The sequence below is a fragment of the Myxine glutinosa genome, chromosome 7 (assembly GCF_964187855.1).
Source record: "Myxine glutinosa chromosome 7, kmMyxGlut1.1, whole genome shotgun sequence".
Lineage (NCBI taxonomy): Eukaryota > Metazoa > Chordata > Myxini > Myxiniformes > Myxinidae > Myxine > Myxine glutinosa.
In genome coordinates this window covers 184,065,467-184,087,940 of record NC_136267.1, presented here as the reverse complement: position 1 = coordinate 184,087,940, position 22,474 = coordinate 184,065,467, and the positions used below count along the sequence as shown (strand labels likewise).

General features: G+C 46.8%; 1 protein-coding gene across 2 annotated transcripts in view; it reads right to left on the bottom strand.

Annotated features, from left to right (window-relative positions):
- Positions 1-22,474, bottom strand: part of LOC137431880 (P2X purinoceptor 5-like) — a 137,458-nt gene that overhangs the window by 10,614 nt on the left and 104,370 nt on the right. For both annotated transcript variants that reach the window (XM_068123679.2, XM_068123680.2), the window contains 2 exons: positions 10,579-10,672; positions 6,873-6,938 (listed from right to left, as the gene is read on the bottom strand). In XM_068123679.2, coding sequence (XP_067979780.1) covers positions 6,873-6,938; positions 10,579-10,672 — 160 coding nt within the window. The remainder of the gene's footprint in view (positions 1-6,872; positions 6,939-10,578; positions 10,673-22,474) is intronic.

Below are 22,474 nucleotides of genomic sequence, written 5' to 3'. Positions count from 1 at the left end.
TGGGGAAATGGGGGAGAAACACGTGGTCGAAGAACGAACGAACGAATAAGAATGAATAAACGAATGAGAACAGAGAAGGGAATTTTTTTTTTTCTTTTTTTTGAGTTGAGATTTACACAAGGAAGTAGGCTATGGGTGAAAAGACTGGGAATACAGAGAACGAAAGTTATTGGATCACAAACGACGGACCGCTGAGAGAAAAACAAAGCCTCAAGGTTGTACAGTGTACACTGTACAAGGCCTCAAGACACGACACGAATTAACACGATTTTCAATACAGGTATGAAAGATTTGCACCGAAAAATCTTCGTCGGGACACAATATATGTACAACACCATAAATAAATACAGTTTTAACGAAAATACAAATGGGAACAATCACTTAACTTCGATTTCAAATCGTTCGCGATGCGGCAAAGGCCTTGCTCGCGACACGGCAAACAGACGATCAATTTATGAAAGATAAACACCGAGAAACAACCAAAGTTACACACAATAACTTCACACACCGAAAGATAAATACAGTTTCGACAAAATACAATTGTGAACAGACTTAACTTCGAAAAACGTGGAGACCGTGTGGAGCTTCGAAAATCCCTCCCACCGTCTCGCGAGACTCTCGCGAGTTATACTCCTTAGCCAATTAAACTGCCTCGCCAGCCCTATCTAGTATCCTGTGTCGCAGTGGCGACCCATCCTGGATTGGTTATACTCAGCCAATCAAACTGCCTTGGCAGCCCTATCTTGTATCCTGTGTCGGAGTGGCGACCCATCCTGGATTGGATATACTCCTTAGCCAATTAAACTGCCTCGCCAGCCCTATCTAGTATCCTGTGTCGGAGTGGCGACCCATCCTGGATTGGTTATACTCCTTAGCCAATTAAACTGCCTCGCCAGCCCTATCTAGTATCCTGTGTCGGAGTGGCGACCCATCCTGGATTGGTTATACTCAGCCAATCAAACTGCCTTGGCAGCCCTATCTAGTATCCTGTGTCGGAGTGGCGTCCCATCCTGGATTGGTTATACTCCTTAGCCAATTAAACTGCCTCGCCAGCCCTATCTAGTATCCTGTGTCGGAGTGGCGACCCATCCTGGATTGGATATACTCCTTAGCCAATTAAACTGCCTTGGCAGCCCTATCTAGTATCCTGTGTCGGAGTGGCGACCCATCCTGGATTGGTTATACTCCTTAGCCAATTAAACTGCCTCGCCAGCCCTATCTAGTATCCTGTGTCGGAATGGCGTCCCATCCTGGATTGGTTATACTCCTTAGCCAATTAAACTGCCTCGCCAGCCCTATCTAGTATCCTGTGTCGGAGTGGCGACCCATCCTGGATTGGATATACTCCTTAGCCAATTAAACTGCCTTGGCAGCCCTATCTAGTATCCTGTGTCGGAGTGGCGACCCATCCTGGATTGGATATACTCCTTAGCCAATTAAACTGCCTCGCCAGCCCTATCTAGTATCCTGTGTCGGAGTGGTGACCCTTCCTGGATTGGTTATACTCCTTAGCCAATTAAACTGCCTTGGCAGCCCTATCTAGTATCCTGTGTCGGAGTGGCGACCCATCCTGGATTGGATATACTCCTTAGCCAATTAAACTGCCTCGCCAGCCCTATCTAGTATCCTGTGTCGGAGTGGCGACCCATCCTGGATTGGTTATACTCCTTAGCCAATTAAACTGCCTTGGCAGCCCTATCTAGTATCCTGTGTCGGAGTGGCGACCCATCCTGGATTGGTTATACTCCTTAGCCAATTAAACGCGAGATCTCGCGAGATCTTGGAGACGGCGGCAGGGATTTTCGAAGCTCCACACGGTCTCCACGTTTTTCGAAGTTAAGTCTGTTCACAATTGTATTTTGTCGAAACTGTATTTATCTTTCGGTGTGTGAAGTTATTGTGTGCAACTTTGGTTGTTTCTCGGTGTTTATCTTTCATAAATTGATCGTCTGTTTGCCGTGTCGCGAGCAAGGCCTTGTACAGTGTGCACTGTACAACCTTGAGGCTTTGTTTTTCTCTCAGTGGTCCGTCGTTTGTGTTCCAATAACTTTCGTTCTCTGTATTCCCAGGCTTTTCACCCATAGCCTACTTCCTTGTGTAAATCTCAACTCAAAAAAAAAAAAAAAAAAAAAAAAAACATTTCCTTCTCTGTTCTCATTCGTTTATTCATTCTTATTCGTTCGTTCGTTCTTCGACCACGTGTTTCTCCCCCATTTCCCCAGATAGTTTTCACTCATTAACCTTCAATGTTTACACTTTCCCCTCAAGTTATGTATTCCGTCATATTTTATAACACCTTTTTCTTCTTCTTCTTTAAAAGGCTGCTTTCGACTTGCTCACCAAATCAATTCATCCCAAAAAAAATATCCATCTCCTATAGTGCCTTTGTTCTACATTCCCTAAACTCTCCTGCACTCCATCCTCCATCCAGCGTCCTTAAACGTATTTTTAACTCGAAGGTCACAAGAAACTCATTTTGCAATAAATGTTCGTTTCCCATAAATCGTACACTTTCAAAAATCCAATCTCACCCCTCCCCTCCAAATCTTCCCCATAACCCCTCCCCTCCAAATCTTCCCCATCACCCCTCCCCTCCAAATCTTACCCATCACCCATCCCTTTCAAATCTCCCCCCTTGCCCCCTCCCTCCTAAACTACCCCCTCACCCCTCCCCGCCAAGACGCCCCCTCGCCCCTCCCCTCCTAGACTCCTGCCTCACCCCTCCCCTCCAAATCTCCCCCATATCCCATCCCTTTCAAATCCCTCCCCTTGTCCCTTCCCTCCCAAACTCCCTCCTCACCCCTCCCTTTCAAATCTCCCCACCCTCATTGCTTCTCAATTCCCCCCCGCTCACTCCCCCTCCTCAAAGCGTCCTCCCCGCTTCTTCCCCCTTCAAACTCTCACCTCCATCTCCCCCAACCTTCTGCCTCACTCTTCCCCCTCCTCAAATAACACCTCATTGTGGCTCACCCAATCACCATCAAACCTTTTGTCCACCCCATCCTTCCCTTTCTCCGAGCTATTCTGAAATCTCTGACACACCTTCAACAGCTCTCCCTACCTCTTCCACCTCTTCCACATCTTACCCTACCCCTCCTCCCCCCTGTTCTGTATCTGATTCTCCCCCTTCCTCTTCATTAACGGTATGGACCTCAAACATCCGGGGCCTTCGTTCAAACTTAACCGATCTCTCCATACAGGTTGCTTCTGTCAAACCAGACGTGATCTGCTTAACAGAAACTTTCCTCCTTTATGATGTCTCTGATTCCATAGTATCTCTCCCGGGCTACTCCCTCCTCCGGTATGATAGACCTGAGCCTCGTCCTGGAGGCGGGGTTGCTATTTTTATCAAAAACTCTCTTCCTCACTCGCCCTGCACTGCACTCTCTCCACCTCACCCCCAGGAATACCTCTGGCTACGGCTTCCCCTTCGCTCCCACCTCTTGTTCATATGTGTGTTGTACCGTCCACCAAACAGTGATGACTCCATCTACATCTCGCTGTCTGATGATATGGACCAACTTCTATCTACTCATCCCAACTCTCTCTTCCTCATATGTGGTGATTTCAACTGTCATCATGCCAGTTGGCTGGGTGTGGGTACCTCTCTCACCAGCCATGGCTCCTCAGCAAAGGACTTCTGCGACTCACTGGGACTGACACAATCTGTCAATTTCCCGACCCGGATCTCAGTCAACGGAACATCTTCTCTTCTGGACTTGGTTATGACTAACTTCCCTGAAAATGTCTGCTGCTCTTCTTCTGCTCCGATCGGAACATCTGATCATGTCCTTGTTAAAGTGGACATCTCTCTGACCATCCTCAGGGAGCCTGCTCAGCGTCGACGAGTCTGGCATTTCACTCAGGCCAACTGGCACGGTCTTCAAGCAGCCATCAATCATCTGGACTGGTCTCCCATCTCTACCACCTCTGACATCAACTCATCCTGGGAATTCTTCCAAAGTAAATTGCTCTCTCTCATGCACAGATTTATCCCATCTCGTCTTCAGTTGTCATACCCTTCCTCCCGTCCATGGTACACGGAATCTTGTGGTGAGGCTGTTGCCCAGAAACAACTTGCCTTCGTCTCCTGGAAAGCAAATCCAACGGAAGGAAATCTCATTTCCTTTCACAAAGCCCGAAACAAGTGTGTGTCCACCCTCAGGAGAGCCAGGAAACAATATCTCTCCGTTCTCAAGACCGAACTCTCTTATCTGTCTCCCTCTTCCAAATCCTGGTGGCGTCTGGTCAAATCCGTTTCTGGTGTTTGTTCCCCCTCCATCCCCTCCCTTACCTCAAACGGCTACACAGCTGACTCCGCACGTGAAAAAGCTGAATGCCTCAACTCTGTGTTTGCCTCTAAATCTTGTGTCCCAAACCCATCCCTCTCTGTACCCACCATACCCAGTCGTACCCTGCTGCTCCTGGACTCCGTGTCCTTTCCTCCTGACAAGGTGGAAAAGTTTCTGTCAACCCTCGACTCTGATTCTGCAACTGGACCCGACGGCATCAGCCCACGGGTCCTAAAATCCTGCTCTGCTGCTCTATCTCACCCTCTCTCTGTTCTCTTCACCCTCTCTTTTGCTCAAGGTCAACTGCCATCTGCTTGGAAATCAGCCAACATCACCGCTTTGCACAAAAAAGGTGCAAAAACAGAGCCTAGCAACTACAGACCAATCAGCCTTCTCCCAATTATCAGCAAAGTCATGGAATCCATCATTGCTTCTGATATGAAATCTTTCCTCTTCTCCAATGGCTTGATCTCTGATCATCAATTTGGTTTCAGACCAGGTCACTCTACTCTGGACATGCTGCTTCTGCTGTCTCAACAATGGATGGAGGTCCTCAATGCCAAACAGGAAATTAGAGCTGTCTCCCTCGACATATCACGTGCCTTCGACACGGTCTGGCACCCCGCTCTGCTCACCAAACTCTCCTCCTTTGGTATCCATGGAAATCTCCACGCATGGCTGGCGGACTTCCTCTCTAGTCGTCGTCAACGTGTGGCCCTGAATGGGTTTCTCTCATCTCCTCTTCCTGTTCAGGCTGGAGTTCCCCAAGGCAGTGTTCTGGGCCCCGTGCTTTTTCTGGTCTTCATCAATGATCTCTCTGACTCTCTCGAAAATCCTCTCTATCTCTTTGCTGATGACTCCACTCTCTGCCGCTCCATTCCTCTTCCCTCAGATCGGCAGTCTGCTGCCTCCTCACTCTCTGAAGACCTGGACAAAATCACAGACTGGTCAAACAAGTGGAACATGTCTTTCAATCCTGACAAATCTCACACTCTTACTATGTCTCTCCGAAAAGATCGACTGGACAACCCTCCCATCTACTTTCTCAACAATCCTCTCCAAGAAGTTCTGTCGCTCAAGATTTTGGGTCTCACTATCTGCCATGATCTTTCTTGGGAAAACCACATTTCCAAGCTGGCCTCCAAAGCCAGTCGCCGACTGGGCATCCTCCGTCGTGCGAAGTCCTTCCTCGGCACACCTGAGCTCCTCACCACATACAAGGCTTTCATCCGCAGCTCAATGGAATACTGTTCTCCCCTATGGGCCGGTGCTCCTGCCTCACACCTAGCTCGGCTTCACGCTGTTGAAACCAAAGCTTTCAGAATTATTGGAATCTCCCGCGATGAAGCTATCTCTGAGGGCCTTTCACTCACTCACCGCAGGCAGGTAGGTGGTCTTTCTGTCTTCTACCGACTCCTCTCCGGCCTTGCACCCCCAGCTCTCTCTGTGCTCTGTCCCCCAAATATTCCTACAGGTCGCACAAGATCTGCCAGCAACCCTCTGATGGTTAAACTGCCGAAATCTCGGCTCTCCGCTCACCTTCACTCTTTCATTCCTCTTTTCTCCCGCCTCTGGAACAAACTCCCTCACTCCCTTCAATCCCACTCCTCCCTCCAGGTCTTTAAAACAGCTGTTCACCACCATCTCTTATCTTCCCCCATCCAAAACCTTGATCTTTTCTTCCCCCGCTAATTCACCCCAGATCCACCTTGTTTGAAATTCCAACTTCTTTCCTGGAAGTCCTGGCAGTGTCCATATGTTTTATACCTCTCCCACTGCCCCCTTCCCACGCCCCCCCCCCCCCAAAGCCCTCGCCCTCTCTCAGATCTCTCGATGTCTCCATGTCTCTCGGTCCCTGCTCTCAAATGTTGTGTTTGTGTCCTTCCCCCTCTCTCCCCATCTTGTCTACCGCTCCCTATGTTATATGTTTTATGTGTCGGTTTGTCTTTCTGTGTGATTAATGTTCGCTCTTTCACGAGCCTCGATATTGTATACAAAAAAAAAAAAAAAAAAAAAAAAAAAAAAAAAACTGCCTCGATAGCCCTATCTAGTATCCTGTGTCGGAGTGGTGACCCTTCCTGGATTGGTTATACTCCTTTGCCAATTAAACTGCCTCGCCAGCCCTATCTAGTATCCTGTGTCGGAGTGGTGACCCTTCCTGGATTGGTTATACTCCTTAGCCAATTAAACTGCCTTGGCAGCCCTATCTAGTATCCTGTGTCGGAGTGGCGACCCATCCTGGATTGGTTATACTCCTTAGCCAATTAAACTGCCTTGGCAGCCCTATCTAGTATCCTGTGTCGGAGTGGCGACCCATCCTGGATTGGTTATACTCCTTAGCCAATTAAACTGCCTCGATAGCCCCATGTGCCTCACGGCATTAAATGAATGGTTAATTGCTACAGTATGAGGTATTCACGTTATGAAAGTACAGTATAAGAAGTTACTTATACAGGTTATGACATTTACCTAATGCAGAATGAGTCATAAAGTAATCTATATTTGAATCTCGACATGCCAAATACACCGTTTGCTGTTATTTGACTGCTGGTGGTAAACAAAAAGGCCTTTGTGACCCACCACGCCTATTGAAGTCAACGCTGAAGCAATGTTGATGAGCGTTGGAACAACATCAAACCTTCCAGCCTGCACACCAACACAACAAAGGGTATACATTGGTACAGATAGTGCTTTTAACTTGTGCCTGAACTGGCAAGGAGACCGACATTAAACATTATTGAAATTCCATTGAATTGGGGACAGCACATTCTATAAGATGAGGTCACAAGTCCACTCCCTCATGCCTTTGAAACCTGCACAGGTATTTATCCTTTTATACCTGTTAAGTCTTCCAATATTGTGTCACATTTTCCAGCACTGGGGAAGTTTCTTAATGCCATCAGAGCAGAAGTCAAGTTTTTGTCTGAAACCTTTTGAAATCCGAAACGTTTTTCATTCCGTCACATCCCACAGAAACGGATGCACATGGAATTCTAAGAATGTGTTAGGACACCAATTGTCGTGGTTGCACTCCAGGGTTAATTTTTGCTACAGCTTGAAACAAAAACCTTTACGATGTTTTATTAAAGTCGAAATGATCAGATTTGATCAGGTGGCCCAACTTGGTATTACATACAGGTCAATCTTGTCACAACTCGGTGGAAACAATCACCTCACCTGCTCTACATTGACGCACGGTTACAAGTTACCGACTGGAAAGTGAAGTTAGAACCAGATTGCTCTTTGCAGATGATAAAACATGATCACCTCAGATGATCAAAGGCATCCCAATGGAACCTGTATAGTTATTCCCACCAAACAATCATCATTCTTGAAATTGTTAGCACAGCCAAAGCAGGAGTTATCCAGAAACTTCTGTGTGGGCCTTCCCCCACATGCATGAAATATGCTCAAGTTTCACTTCCACCGGGATCAATCTGGATCAGTTCTGCTCATGACCCTGATCCAAACCTGAACATAACAGAAAGGAGCACCTTCCATATTAGCATCATGGGAGTAGCGGATCAGGTACGAGACCGAGTAGCCTCAGAAATCTCAAGATCAATTTCTATGATGTTTGTGGCTGTTGAGAGACTCATCACAGTTCTCCAATATGGTTATTGAAGTTATTGAAGTTATTGAAGATGGTGTCAGTGGCAAAACCAGATTCATGTCCATCAATGATGTTTCATTAACCATAAGGTTGGATGTAGGGCTTCTTCTCCTGAAAGGGACAATTGAGCAGGTATATTCCCTTAACTCCTCTAATCTCAGGCCATCCTTGTCCTCCTCCCATTCATCCCACTCTCACCTCTACGTGGCTGTTAGTGTTTCCCCCTTTCCATTTTACTCTATTCCATTCTGTTCTTGCTCTTCCATGAGCCTTGACCATCGATACAAAATAAACTCTCGAACCTTGCCTCCTTCCTTAAAGACCAGGTGGTGCCTGTCAAGTCTGTATCTGATGTATGCTCCCCCTCCATCGCTTCCCTCACTTCGTTTGGCACGACAGTCGACCATGCTCATGAGAAGGCCGAATATGTATTCTATATTTGCTTCCAAATCTTGCATACACAATCCCTTTCTTCCAGTACCTACCCAAACCAATTGCATCCAACTGCTCCTGGACACTGTGTTTTTCTCACCTGAGAAGGTGGGGAGGTTTCTGGCAACCCTCAACTGATTCTAGGATGGGCCCAGATGGCTTCAGTGTCCGTGTATTAAAAGCATGCTCTGCTGCTTTTTCGTATCCCTTTTCAGCTCTATTCACCCTGTCTGCTTGGAAGTCCGCCACAGAAAATGCCACAAAAAACAGATCGTCTTGACTCCAGGCCTATTTGCTTCCAATGAAAAGCAAAGTCATAGAATCCATCATCGTAGTTGTCATCAAACACTTCCTTTCCTCCAAAGGCCTGAAATCAGACCATCAGTTTGGTTTCCATCAAAGTCAATCCACCCTCGATAACGCTGCCTTTGCTCGCCCAACAATGGAGCGTGGCCATGAATCTCAGTCAAGAGATCATTGTCATTTCTCTGGATTTATCGAGCATTTAATACAGTCTAGAACTCCACCTTGCTCTTCAAACTCTCAACCAATGGCATTAAAGGCCACGCCCTCTCATGGCCTACTGACGTCCTCCATACTCTTGTAGTCCGCAAGTGGCACTCGATGGGATCCTCTAGTCTCCTCTTCCTGTCGAGGCTGGAGTACCTTGGTCACAGTCGTGTGCCTCATATTTATCAATGATCTTTCTGAATCATCTGGATCCGCCCACCCCCTTATTTTCACTGATGACTCCGCCCACTGTGTAGCATGCCTCAGATAGGTGAGCAACAGTCTCTTCCCTCTTTGTAGAATTCAGTATAATCAGAACAGAAGTTGGTACTACACTTGGAATAGGTCTTTCAACCCTGACAAATGTCACATTCTTACTATGCTCTCCAAAAGGGTCATGTGGAAATAACTTCACATCTACTTCCTTAACAAACCTGACGAAGTTCAGCATCTCAAGTTTTTGGGCCTCACCATCAGCTATGATCTCTTGGACAAACCACGTATCCATATTGACCTCCATTCCAGTATCCAAACCTCCATTGCCAGTTGCCCACTGGGAGTACCAAGTCTTTTGTTGTCAAATTTGAACTTCGAGCAATGTTCAAGGCCATCATCCACAGCTCAATGGAGTACTGCTCTATTCTATAGGCTAGCACCCCTACGTCATACCTTTCACGTCTTGATGTCCTGGAGACTAACGAGGTCTCTAACGATGAAGTCAAATCTCCCAGCCTGTTACTCCCACATCTCAGACAGGTCTGTGGTCTCTCTAGCATCTACCTCCACCTTGCTTGTCTGGCACCCTCTGCCCTTCCATGGTTATCCAGGGTACATGCGATCTGCTAGTAACCAATTTCCATCTCCAACAGAGCGAAGCTCCCAAAATCCAGGCTCACTACTCTCTTCCACTGACTTGTTCCTCTTTTTTTCCCATACGACACCAATTTTCTCAATCAGTTCAATCTCATTATTCTGTGCAGGACTTCAAGATGACTGTTCACCTCTTCAGCCTCCTACCACACCCCTCGTTCATACTCGTAATCTTTTCTACCCTCATAAACCAGCCCTCAGCCTCTTCCTTTTCAGGTTATAGTATTTTCTGCACTCTCCCCATCAACCTTTCCGTTTTTGTTTCATCGCCAAGTTTTCCGTTTTCTTATTTCAAACCCCTTGATGTGTTTGACCTTGTGTCCAGATCCAGCTTATTCCCTCACCTTTACCTCCCACTCCCTTTTCCCCATTTTCCCAAGTACCCATTACAAGTGTCCCTGTGTTGTGCCCCTCTACCCTGATGTTGGTGAGTTTATTCACTTCCCACTTTGTTCAGTCTTTTCTGTTCTGTTGTCTGTGTTCTCGCTCTTACAGGAGCCTCGACTTTGCAAAACAAATTCTGCGATTTACAATTTTGAATTTCCAGATCGAACAACATCCAGACTTTATACTATAATAACATCTCGATTCGACCGGTCTTACTAAGTCTAATCCGTTGATCACTATAACAAAGATTCTATCACATTGACTATAAAGTAAGCTCCAATGGTATACCGGTACACTTTACATCAGGCCGTTTCCGTCCCCTTCCCAACTACCTTCAGAATTTTGAAAAGAGTCACCAGAGGTGTATTAAAATACACTAAAAATGAACTCGAAAAACATGGCCAGTACCATTGGTATGTAGCAATAGGTGGAAGTTTTTGGGATCAACCAAACACGAATAAAAGCAAGACGAACCTCTCCAGATACAAGCACATCAATCCTAATGCCGTAGATTTTGTAGAGGTAGCGGAATTCCGTGCCATTGGGGAAAACGTGCTTCTCTGCATACCTGTGCAGAGAAAGTGTGTCAATATGCACAGCAACACTTATCAAATTGATTAAGGAATGATCATTTATTAATTACTGGCAAAAGTACCGGGTAACAATGAGTCGCTTCCTGACGGGAATATGAAGAGAGGAGGGAAGGGAGGGAAGGTAGTATATCACACAAAAATGTTGGTTAATAAAAAATGGGATCCGAAATTATAATACACTTAGTGAGAAGAATCGCTAGATATGGTAAATTGTCAGATTTCACTCCGGATTTGGACATGATTTAGTCTACACTCTACACTCTACAGGATCCAATCCTCATATCAGAATCCAGATTTTGATGATATGCTTCAATCATGTAATGATGATCGATCGTTTTTTCAAGGCAAGGCACGTTTGAGTAGGCCGAAACAAAATGGTGGTTTAAGAACACAGTGAGGTGCAGTGGGGTGACCAAAATGGAGGGCCGCCATATTGGTAAGGCTTTTTCGGATTTTTTCTTATGAGCACTTTGTTAATCATCTTCAAAAAGGGTGTTATAACACACCCAAACACCCAGTTTTCATCATGCAATCTGTTGGAGGTCCAGGTGTATGCATGCAAAGTTTAGAGCTGCTGGGTTTCATGGTTTTGGAGTTATGGAGGAAACGGACGGACGGACACTGCCTTTTATTATTATACACTAGCAGAAGTACCCGGCGTTGCCGGGCGGGCGAGGGTGGGTAAGGGGGAATGGGGGAAGGAGGGGATCGGGGAGGGAGAAGGGGAGGGGAGGGGGGGAGGCAGGAGGGGAGGGGAGGAGGCAGAAGAGGAAGGGGGTTCATATATATGCTGGTGGGTGAATGTGGCATTCATCACGTTTCTGAGTTAAGTGTGATGCCGATCAGGAAGAAGAAGAAGCCGTAATACCAACTCCGTACACTTCCGGAATTGTTTGATTTATTTGTGTTCAAATGTCTAGTGATTGTTTTGTATTTATTTATGCGAATGTGTACTTGTATATAACTGTCATTCATTTAAAAAGGCTTCGGCACTATCGAGCGATAATTTTTTCAAACTCCCAAAAAACTTTTTTTTTCATAAATATTTTTCCTTTTTCTTTGCCGAAAACACTCCCAGGCTCTCACTGATGAACCTCTGAAAGTTTGGCGAAGATCCGTTCAGCCAACTCTGAGAAAAATGGCGACACAGACAGACAGACATCTCTCTTATATAGTAGATTTTTACTCGGTACTAGCGTGCTCGCTATGCTCCACACATCACCACAGGGGCAGGGGCTTGTTTTAACTGAGGATAATGACCTGACTGTACCTGAGTTGCTGTGTTGTCATGATTTAGATTTAGACCAATCATAATACTGTTACAGACACGACTTTGATGTTAAGGTGGGCCGAGCGGAATGGCCGCCGTGTCCGCACAAATTACCCGATTGTACTCGAACGTCGACGAAGCCGCGCTACGCTGGCTCAATAGGAAAGAGAAGACACCCGGCTGGGTTATAATGACACAATACGACACCAGGGGTTCAGTTCTCAAGACCTCCGGAGGAGGTTATATTCGTGCGGAAGGTCAGATTACAGGGACGAGAGGTACATCATAGGAAGACAGGCACTTAGACACAACCTTATATTATTCCCGACAGACCACAGAGAAACAGGACAAAACTGACTCACACGGGGATTGATGACAAGGAAAGCGGGTATTCGATGGCCAGCACAAGGTGCACCTTGTGCTCAGGGACAGGATGGCGCGGCCCAACAGATGCAGGAGGTCTCTCAGCGCTCGAGGTGGCGTCTTGTCGTCTCAAGCTGGGGGCGCATCTCTCGTCACGTCCGGCAAGCGGCTGCGTATATCCGGCGGGGAGTGACACGCCCTCGGCTCGTTAGCTCCGCCTCGTGGAATCGGCACGTTGCTTCTCATTGGGTGCGTGCGGGGGGGGTTACTGGCTCCGCCCCTGACGAGGAGCTGACAGCCAGCCCCTTCGGGGTAACCCCGTGGAGCGCATGGTCTGGAGCTAATCGAGCCGGTGTGAGGACGCATCCTCCCCCGCTCCGCCGCCATCTCTTCTGTTGTTGTTGTAATTGTTGTTGTAGTTGTTGTTATTGTTGTTGTAGCTGTAGTTGTTGTTGTTGTTGTTGTTTGGGGAAGAAGATGGGAGGAGGTATGGGAAGGTCCTAAACTCACTACTGGTGCCATATAATCACATTCTGGTGCAACGAAGAGTCATAATTAATGGAAACGAGGCCTTAACTGACATAGATTAAGAATAACTAGGAAGATGTCCGAAAGTTGTCTACGTGTGGTGCGGTGGACCTGGGCACGACATTTAATGGGGGAATAAGGGGAAGGTCGGCTCTACTGATTGTTATTTACATGCAATGGGACTAGGGAATGGGGGATTGGGGAAAGTTGGGGAGTATTGGAGAAAATAGGGGAATATTTACAAGCGGATATGGAGGCCAAATTCCATATTCGCAACATTGCACCCTTCTCTACCCTCGGGGCGTCCCGACCCGATAAATTTTTACCTACTTTAGTGTGGCACGCAATGTAGTTCCCTCTACTATTAACTCTACCCTGAGTGCGACAGTTTTACAGATATTCACAAATGAGTAAATATGTCCCCCTGCGACGTTGCACCCTTCTCCTCACAGAAACACACCCACAGGATAACCGAATCCGGAAAGAATTCTCAAACTACACATACAGCTGGTAGGGAGCATTATTTACACGACTACGCTGCTATTTACACTACGATCCAGGACCTGTTTTTGGAGGAACACATGCAGATGTTATGCATAGAGAGAGCGCGCTTGCCAGCATCGATACACCAACCCACGAGTGCTCTGTGGCCGACGGCCTTTAATAACGTGCAGAGCACCCTTTCCCAGCATCAAAAGCACCACCCCACCACCAATCGGTGCAGTCACCATTGTTCAATGAATAAAATAAAACCAACAAACCCAACCCTGCAGGTGTCTCTTGCTCTTCGGCTCCCTCTGCTGGTTATCATTATTTCTTCCAGTTGTTGTCATTTTCTTTGCTTTGCTTACTGGCGGCCTATTTTCAATAAAACTTGCACCCAATGTGTCCTTTTTATTTATTTATGGCCCACCAGGCCGACTATGTGTATGGTTCACCTGTGGGGCATTGGTGCCCTGTGGCCAAGGTCCGCCAGCAAGATTTCGGGCCCTCATGGCCGGTTCCAGCAGAGGGGCCATGCCCCAACCCATGGGGTCCATAAGTGGTGCTCGGCCACTGACATGTGGTCCATAATGTGGTGCATCGATGCAGACAGCTGGTTCTGGGAATTTCGGGCGCACAATGGCCGACCCACACACGCTCCCCTCGGCGCCCAACGGCGCTCAGGTCCTCATGTGGGAGACAAAAAGGGGGGACAAGACAGATGAGCGAGGGGTAAGGTCTCAAGGGTACACATCAAAAAAGGCAATGCAAGGCGAAATGCGTACGGAGGGCGAAGTGAGAAAGCTCGTCCCTACCGTACGTCACCCCCCTGTTACCTAGCCTACCCTTGCCCTTACCCCATATGTACAAAATCTACGCATTACCAATTCGTCACTACTGTCACGTCTTCCCCATATTTCCCCTATACCAAATTCGTCTCCACAATCCCTCTACTTCAAAATTTGCCATCACCAATTCATCATCAATCCTCATAAGGAGGGAGAGATGGAATTACGCACAATGTCACACCCACGTCATGATGCGTCTCACAATCCAAACATTTGCATCATAAAAAATAATCAAAACATGGCATGGTGTGGAGTACCTGTCACCTCAGGTGAGTGGATGCAGATGGTGCGAGGAGATCCTTCATCCTAACTATCCTCTAAATGACTTTAACACACTTTACACTACCCGGGGTCTTTCCCTGCCAATCCATTGGCCAACTTACACTATGGGTTCTGAAAACCAATTCCCATTGGCCAAACTGTGGTGCTTTTCAATTTGGGGTCTCACTCCCCCGATTCATCTCCCGGTGCCCTCGCACAATTTCTGGGCCGCGACGTGTAGCTCTCCCAACAGGTCTACCCACCTGCACACCTCCACCACTGTAGTTGCCACCCGAGCTTACCTAGCTCCTCACCCTAACCTATCTAACTGGGGGCAGCCCCTCTCCTGGCTCTGTCACCCCATGGTGCCCTCTGGCACTGGGCTACCCGGGTCCGTCCTCCGGATCCTCGGGCCCCATCCACAACAACTACTACCGGCTCCCAGAGCCCACCTGCGGCCTCACCTGGCCGACATCCTCACAGTGGTGGAGTGCTCAAACAACTACACACACTAACAGGCTACACGCCCAGCCATTTCCACAACACTAATGCACCCATCCAAAGACCATTCTTTCACCCGCACCACAGATGCCAATATCCAACCACAATTTACCTGTACCCTCTACCTAACACTTACACTACCCGCCCCGGGTATCCGTGATGGGGGTCCACTCTTCCCCCATTCACACCTTCGCACCATCCACTCCACTCCACAATTTCCACCATACTCACTCCACGACCATCCATTCCAATACTCCATACCATTTATTCCATGCACCTGTCTTTCATTCACCTGTCGTTGCACACCTGTGCAATCTCACCTGGTGCCACCTGCACCCTCCTCCTCTTCCTGGACCATTTGGTCAACACTACACGCAATCACCACTACTCCCTCATACACTGCTCCACACACCTGTTCAGTTGCACACCTGTGCAATCACACCTGTTCCATCCTCACCTGTTCAATCCTCACACACACGGCATCATCTCAGCTAACTTCTCCCCTCTGAAACTTGCGCTTCCCAGTCGTCCCTTTAAACTATTGCGCTCCCACGTCATTATCATCCATACTAATCTACCTGCGTCCCCACTACAGGTATCAGTCACTAACTAAACTTAACGTTACCTAATGTCAATCTTCGCTAGATCCCTACACACCATATCCTAACCCACCCGGGCTAGTTTTCACTGCCATACACCCCATAATCTAGTGCTCCTTTGCCCCCACCTGTGAGGGATGGTGGATTTGCCATCCCACCACATCGGGGGTCTCTCACTACCAATTTTGCACATCAAATTTCAACAAATTACAAATTTGCCAATCATCTGCCAATCACTGTACCATTACCAATCATCACTCTGCCAATCCTTTGCCAATCATCAAATTTTGCTTTTCTCTAATTTTGGGTCCAAAACACTAACCTCATCACCCAGTCGACTCACTAATACCTCTCGGTGCGCCAATTCCTGTCCAAAGCCCGGCTTCGTAAAGCCAAGCAATGGATGCTGGTTGTTTTGTGCCAGCGGCTGGATGCGTCCGGCACTCGGTGCAGGGACGGGGGCTTACCCGGCCCGAGATCCCACGCACCTTCTCGGCACGGAGCCATCCAATGTCCCGATCTCGACCTGCCGGAATTCCTCAACAAAAAGTGGTCGCCATGACGACTCTTTCTATCGGGCCGCCCGCTCCGCCTAGTGGAGCACGGACGTTCAAAGCGAGGCCCAGCACGGATCGAGGGCCCGCTTCGGCTAAAAGTCGACCTAACCTCTAACCTGGTTACCGTCGATGCTTCACCTGGATTCTTACACCCCGCAGCCCGTTCCTTGCTCACACATCCAGCCGTCTCCATGCTCCTCGTACCTTTCCTTACACACCCAGGTACCCTCATTCCACTCACAGCCTTGGTCACACACCTGACCACCGAACACTTTGGCACACATTCGTTGGTCGCACACCTCACCAAAACACCTCTTCGCGCCCCCTCCTCTGTCACCTCCTCTGTGACAATCACAGGTGTGCCCTCATTCGCACACCCTTCCACGTGCCTCACCACCAACTCCAGCGTGCATTCCCACTCACGCTCTACCATTCCAGGTGTGCATCCTTCCATCCCAGGTGTACATCCTCGCTCACCTGTCACAACTAACTCACGCTCCATGTCACTCTCACTACTTTCACCTCCACTCGTGACAACGCACTCACCCTTACTCTTGACAGCACACTCTTTCCCCATGCACCTGTCCGTCACACACCTTTCTCGCGCACACTCTCCCGTTACACCCTCTGTAACACTCACCACAGGTGGACACTCTTCCTTACTTCTGACAGCGCACTCTTTCCTCATGCACCTGTCCGTCACACACCTTTCTCGCGCACACTCTCCCGTTACACCCTCTGTAACACTCACCACAGGTGGACACTCTTCCTTCCTTCTGACAGCGCACTCTTTCCCCATGCACCTGTCCGTCACACACCTTTCTCGCGCACACTCTCCCGTCACACCCTCTGTAACACTCACCACACCACGCTTCCATGTGCTCCCCCGCACACGCGCTACGACCGACTCATTCTCGCCAACACCCTCACTCCTGGGCACACACTTTTTCCTCACACACCCCAGAGTCGGACTTTCTCGCACACCTCCTCTTTCGCACACCAGACCTGTCACACACCTCACCAACGGCCTTTCACGAACACCCGGATCCAAACCAATCCCCAAGCTTCTTAAATCCCCTGGCGCATCATACGCACGACCATATTGGTCACCACTTACACCGGGTCCTCTTCCTCTTCGCTTCTCCTCCATCACCTGCGAATCCCTCATCCGGTTAATGAGCACATCATCACGATCCAAACACAGACTTTGGACCAATTCTTTTATCTCCTCTTTTATCTCTTTCTTATCCCCTCTCCGTCGCTTCTTAATTTCGCTCATCCCTTCTTCCACTTCTTCTAATTTGTGCTTCACCTCTTTTATTCCCCGGTACGTCTCCTCAAGCTCATCCTCTAAGGCTACCTTGACCGTTTCCATGTGCGTCCTCACCTGCCGGTCCTTCGTCTCCATAACCTCTATCACCTCGTCCAACCTCGTTGTCAGTCCCTCACGTACCATCTGACATTCCCTCTTCGTCGCTACCAAGTCATCTTTTAGTTCTTTCTGTGTCGCCTTTAAACCTCCTAATACCGCAGTGTTCCTTTGAACCTGCTCCACTAACTCCGTCTGTCCCACCGTCAGCTGCTCCACCTCCTGCGTCAGGTCCTCTATGCCCCCTTGTAACTTTACAGTCCCCTTTCTCACCTCCTTTTCCATGTGCTCCTCACAGTGCCTCACCTCCTCGCGCACTCCTCCGACCTCCTCACTCACTCCTCTCCTGATCTCCTCTCCCATCACTTGCATCTCCTGCCCAGATGCCACCCTCATCTGCTCCATTTCCTCCCTGTGAGCATCCAGTTTGGTTTCTACCCCCATTCTGACCCCCTCTATCTGCTGCCCCATTTGGTTAACTTCCCTTTCCGCTTGGTCCCTCATGTCCCTCAATTTGCCTTCCATGGTGTTTTCTAACCCCTCTAACCCTTTTTGCATCCCTTCCATTTGATTCTCTTGAGCGGCCATTCTGTTTTCTACCCCCGTTAACCCCTCCTGTATTTCCCCTAATCTATCGTCTAATTTCCCAAATTTCATGTCTAATCCCTTAAAATTATTGTCTAATCCCTTAAAATTATTGTCTAATCCCTCACTGGTACCCCTCGCTTCGTCCCTCATTACCCCCATTTCGTTTCCCATTACCCCCATTTGGTTTCCCATTACCCCCAATTGGCCCTCCAATCGCTCACTCTGAGCCCTCATTTGCTCACTCTGAGCCCTCATTTCCTCCCTATTCTGGGCCATAAGGGCCTTCATTTGTATGAAAAACAAGTTCAAATCCACCGGTGGCGCCACTACGGTCGCTGGCGCGGTGATCAGCGAGGCGCCATTTTGCGCGCCCGCTTCTTCGTGCGTGACGGCGCTATTTTGCGAACCTGCCGCCCTCACTGCTTCGCTCTCCTCCTGTCCCTCATTTTGGTCCTGGATCGACCCTGCTTCACTCTCCCCTACCGGACCCCAGCTGTCTTGATCCGCCATAGCGCGACTTTCAAAATTCGGGTTTTTTTTTTTTTTTTTGTAAAACACAATCAAATTTCGCTGTTATAATTTCGAGCGCGTAAACGCGCTCCGGGTCCAATCTCACTCCTCGACACCAATTGTTACAGACACGACTTTGATGTTAAGGTGGGCCGAGCGGAATGGCCGCCGTGTCCGCACAAATTACCCGATTGTACTCGAACGTCGACGAAGCCGCGCTACGCTGGCTCAATAGGAAAGAGAAGACACCCGGCTGGGTTATAATGACACAATACGACACCAGGGGTTCAGTTCTCAAGACCTCCGGAGGAGGTTATATTCGTGCGGAAGGTCAGATTACAGGGACGAGAGGTACATCATAGGAAGACAGGCACTTAGACACAACCTTATATTATTCCCGACAGACCACAGAGAAACAGGACAAAACTGACTCACACGGGGATTGATGACAAGGAAAGCGGGTATTCGATGGCCAGCACAAGGTGCACCTTGTGCTCAGGGACAGGATGGCGCGGCCCAACAGATGCAGGAGGTCTCTCAGCGCTCGAGGTGGCGTCTTGTCGTCTCAAGCTGGGGGCGCATCTCTCGTCACGTCCGGCAAGCGGCTGCGTATATCCGGCGGGGAGTGACACGCCCTCGGCTCGTTAGCTCCGCCTCGTGGAATCGGCACGTTGCTTCTCATTGGGTGCGTGCGGGGGGGGTTACTGGCTCCGCCCCTGACGAGGAGCTGACAGCCAGCCCCTTCGGGGTAACCCCGTGGAGCGCATGGTCTGGAGCTAATCGAGCCGGTGTGAGGACGCATCCTCCCCCGCTCCGCCGCCATCTCTTCTGTTGTTGTTGTAATTGTTGTTGTAGTTGTTGTTATTGTTGTTGTAGCTGTAGTTGTTGTTGTTGTTGTTGTTTGGGGAAGAAGATGGGAGGAGGTATGGGAAGGTCCTAAACTCACTACTGGTGCCATATAATCACATTCTGGTGCAACGAAGAGTCATAATTAATGGAAACGAGGCCTTAACTGACATAGATTAAGAATAACTAGGAAGATGTCCGAAAGTTGTCTACGTGTGGTGCGGTGGACCTGGGCACGACATTTAATGGGGGAATAAGGGGCAGGTCGGCTCTACTGATTGTTATTTACATGCAATGGGACTAGGGAATGGGGGATTGGGGAAAGTTGGGGAGTATTGGAGAAAATAGGGGAATATTTACAAGCGGATATGGAGGCCAAATTCCATATTCGCAACAATACAAACATTTCTTTTGTACAAATGTACTTGTAATATTGGTGATATTATTTATTTGTAACTTATTTGTAATCAAAAAAGGTCCAAGTGGTGCAAAGCTCTAAATGGTCAAGGGCTCAAACTGTCTAATCGGTCTGAAGGGTGTAAGAGGTCTAAATGGTGTTAAAGTCTAAGGGGTCAAAAGGGACTTAACGGGTGTAACGTTTGGCAGGGTGAAGGGATCAAAAGGTGTCTAAAGTATTAAAAGGGTCTTAAAAGTAAAAGTGGTCCTAAGGGTTTTGGGGGTCTTCAGGATCTTGGGGTCTAAAGGGTCTTATGGGTCTTATGGGTGGGTCTTCAGGGTCTTTTGAATCTGAGGCATCAACGGCTGACACAGGATTAGCAAGGGCTATTCAAGAAAAGCAGCAACAGGTAAAAGAGTGTACAGACCGATGTCGCACTCTACCCTGAACTAAGGTGAATGGGTCCGAACGAAGCGTCCAATTCGAAAGCACAAATTGGCATCGTCGCTATCACAGTCACAACCACAACGCATTGTTTTGCAAAGCATTGCAACCACAACCGCAACGCATTGTTTTGCAACGCATTGCAACCACAACCGCAACGCTAGCACAACCTGATATGATTCCATATCAGGCAGTGTATGAATTACAACCTGTATGAATTTGTTGCCTTGTAGATCAGCGTTACGCCAGATTCGTGCCTTGACAGCATCTGTGGGTTGAGGAAGGCCACAGACGAGCTCCTTTTGGGGTACTGGCGAGCATGTCTGTGCATTTTCTTTGGATGCTGTATTTTTGGTAGAGGTGGGAGGCGGGGGGTTCCCAGGTTGTACCACCTTGGTGTTTTGGCTTATTAGTCCGTTCCCCTGAGCTGCGGAGATGGAGTTTTGCAATCACTTCTGTGTGTATGTGTGTCTGTCCGGGCCACAACGTTTTTACCATTTGAGTTTTGTCTTCAAATTTTCAACAAAGATTTATTGTGAGAATATGGAGGAGACAAATTAATAATTTGGTCAAAAAGTCAAAGCTCAGCGTCACCTAAAATCATAAATTTTCATCTGATTAACGTAAAATTTCAATTTACCATTTGAGCTTTGTCATCAAATTTTTAACAAAGATTTATTATGAGAATATGGAGGAGACAAATTAATAATTTTGTCAAAAGGTCAAAGCTCAGCGTCACCTAAAATCATTAATTTTCATCTGATTAACGTAAAATTTCAATTTACTATTTGAACTTTGTCATCAAATTTTTAACAAAGATTTATTATGAGAATATGGAGGAGACAAATTAATAATTTTGTCAAAAGGTCAAAGCTCAGCGTCACCTAAAATCATTAATTTTCATCTGATTAACGTAAAATTTCAATTTACTATTTGAACTTTGACTTCAAATTTTCAACAAAGATTTATTATGAGAATATGGAGGAGGCAAATTAATAATTTTGTCAAAAGGTCAAAGCTCAGCGTCACCTAAAATCATTAATTTTCATCTGATTAACGTAAAATTTCAATTTACTATTTGAACTTTGACTTCAAATTTTCAACAAAGATTTATTATGAGAATATGGAGGAGACAAATTAATACTTTTGTCAAAAAGTCAAAGCTCAGCATCACCTAAAATCATAAATTTTCATCTGATTAACGTAAAATTTCAATTTACCATTTGAACTTTGTCATCAAATTTTTAACAAAGATTTATTATGAGAATATGGAGGAGACAAATTAATAATTTTGTCAAAAAGTCAAAGCTCAGCGTCACCTAAAATCATTAATTTTCATCTGATTAACGTAAAATTTCAATTTACTATTTGAACTATGACTTCAAATTTTCAACAAAGATTTATTATGAGAATATGGAGGAGACAAATTAATACTTTTGTCAAAAAGTCAAAGCTCAGCATCACCTAAAATCATAAATTTTCATCTGATTAACGTAAAATTTCAATTTACTATTTGAACTTTGTCATCAAATTTTTAACAAAGATTTATTATGAGAATATGGAGGAGGCAAATTAATAATTTTGTCAAAAGGTCAAAGCTCAGCGTCACCTAAAATCATAAATTTTCATCTGATTAACGTAAAATTTCAATTTACCATTTGAACTTTGACTTCAAATTTTCAACAAAGATTTATTATGAGAATATGGAGGAGACAAATTAATACTTTTGTCAAAGAGTCAAAGCTCAGCATCACCTAAAATCATAAATTTTCATCTGATTAACGTAAAATTTCAATTTACCATTTGAACTTTGTCATCAAATATTTAACAAAGATTTATTATGAGAATATGGAGGAGACAAATTAATAATTTTGTCAAAAGGTCAAAGCTCAGCGTCACCTAAAATCATAAATTTTCATCTGATTAACGTAAAATTTCAATTTACCATTTGAACTTTGTCATCAAATTTTTAACAAAGATTTATTATGAGAATATGGAGGAGACAAATTAATAATTTTGTCAAAAAGTCAAAGCTCAGCATCACCTAAAATCATAAATTTTCATCCAATTGACTTTTTTTTGTATACAGAATCGAGGCTCGTGTAAGAACCAACAGATTGAACATGAAAACATGCACAGACACGTAAAACATACAATGAAGGGAGCAGGAGACAAGACAGCAAGGGAGAGGGAAGCCCACAAGCACAACAACA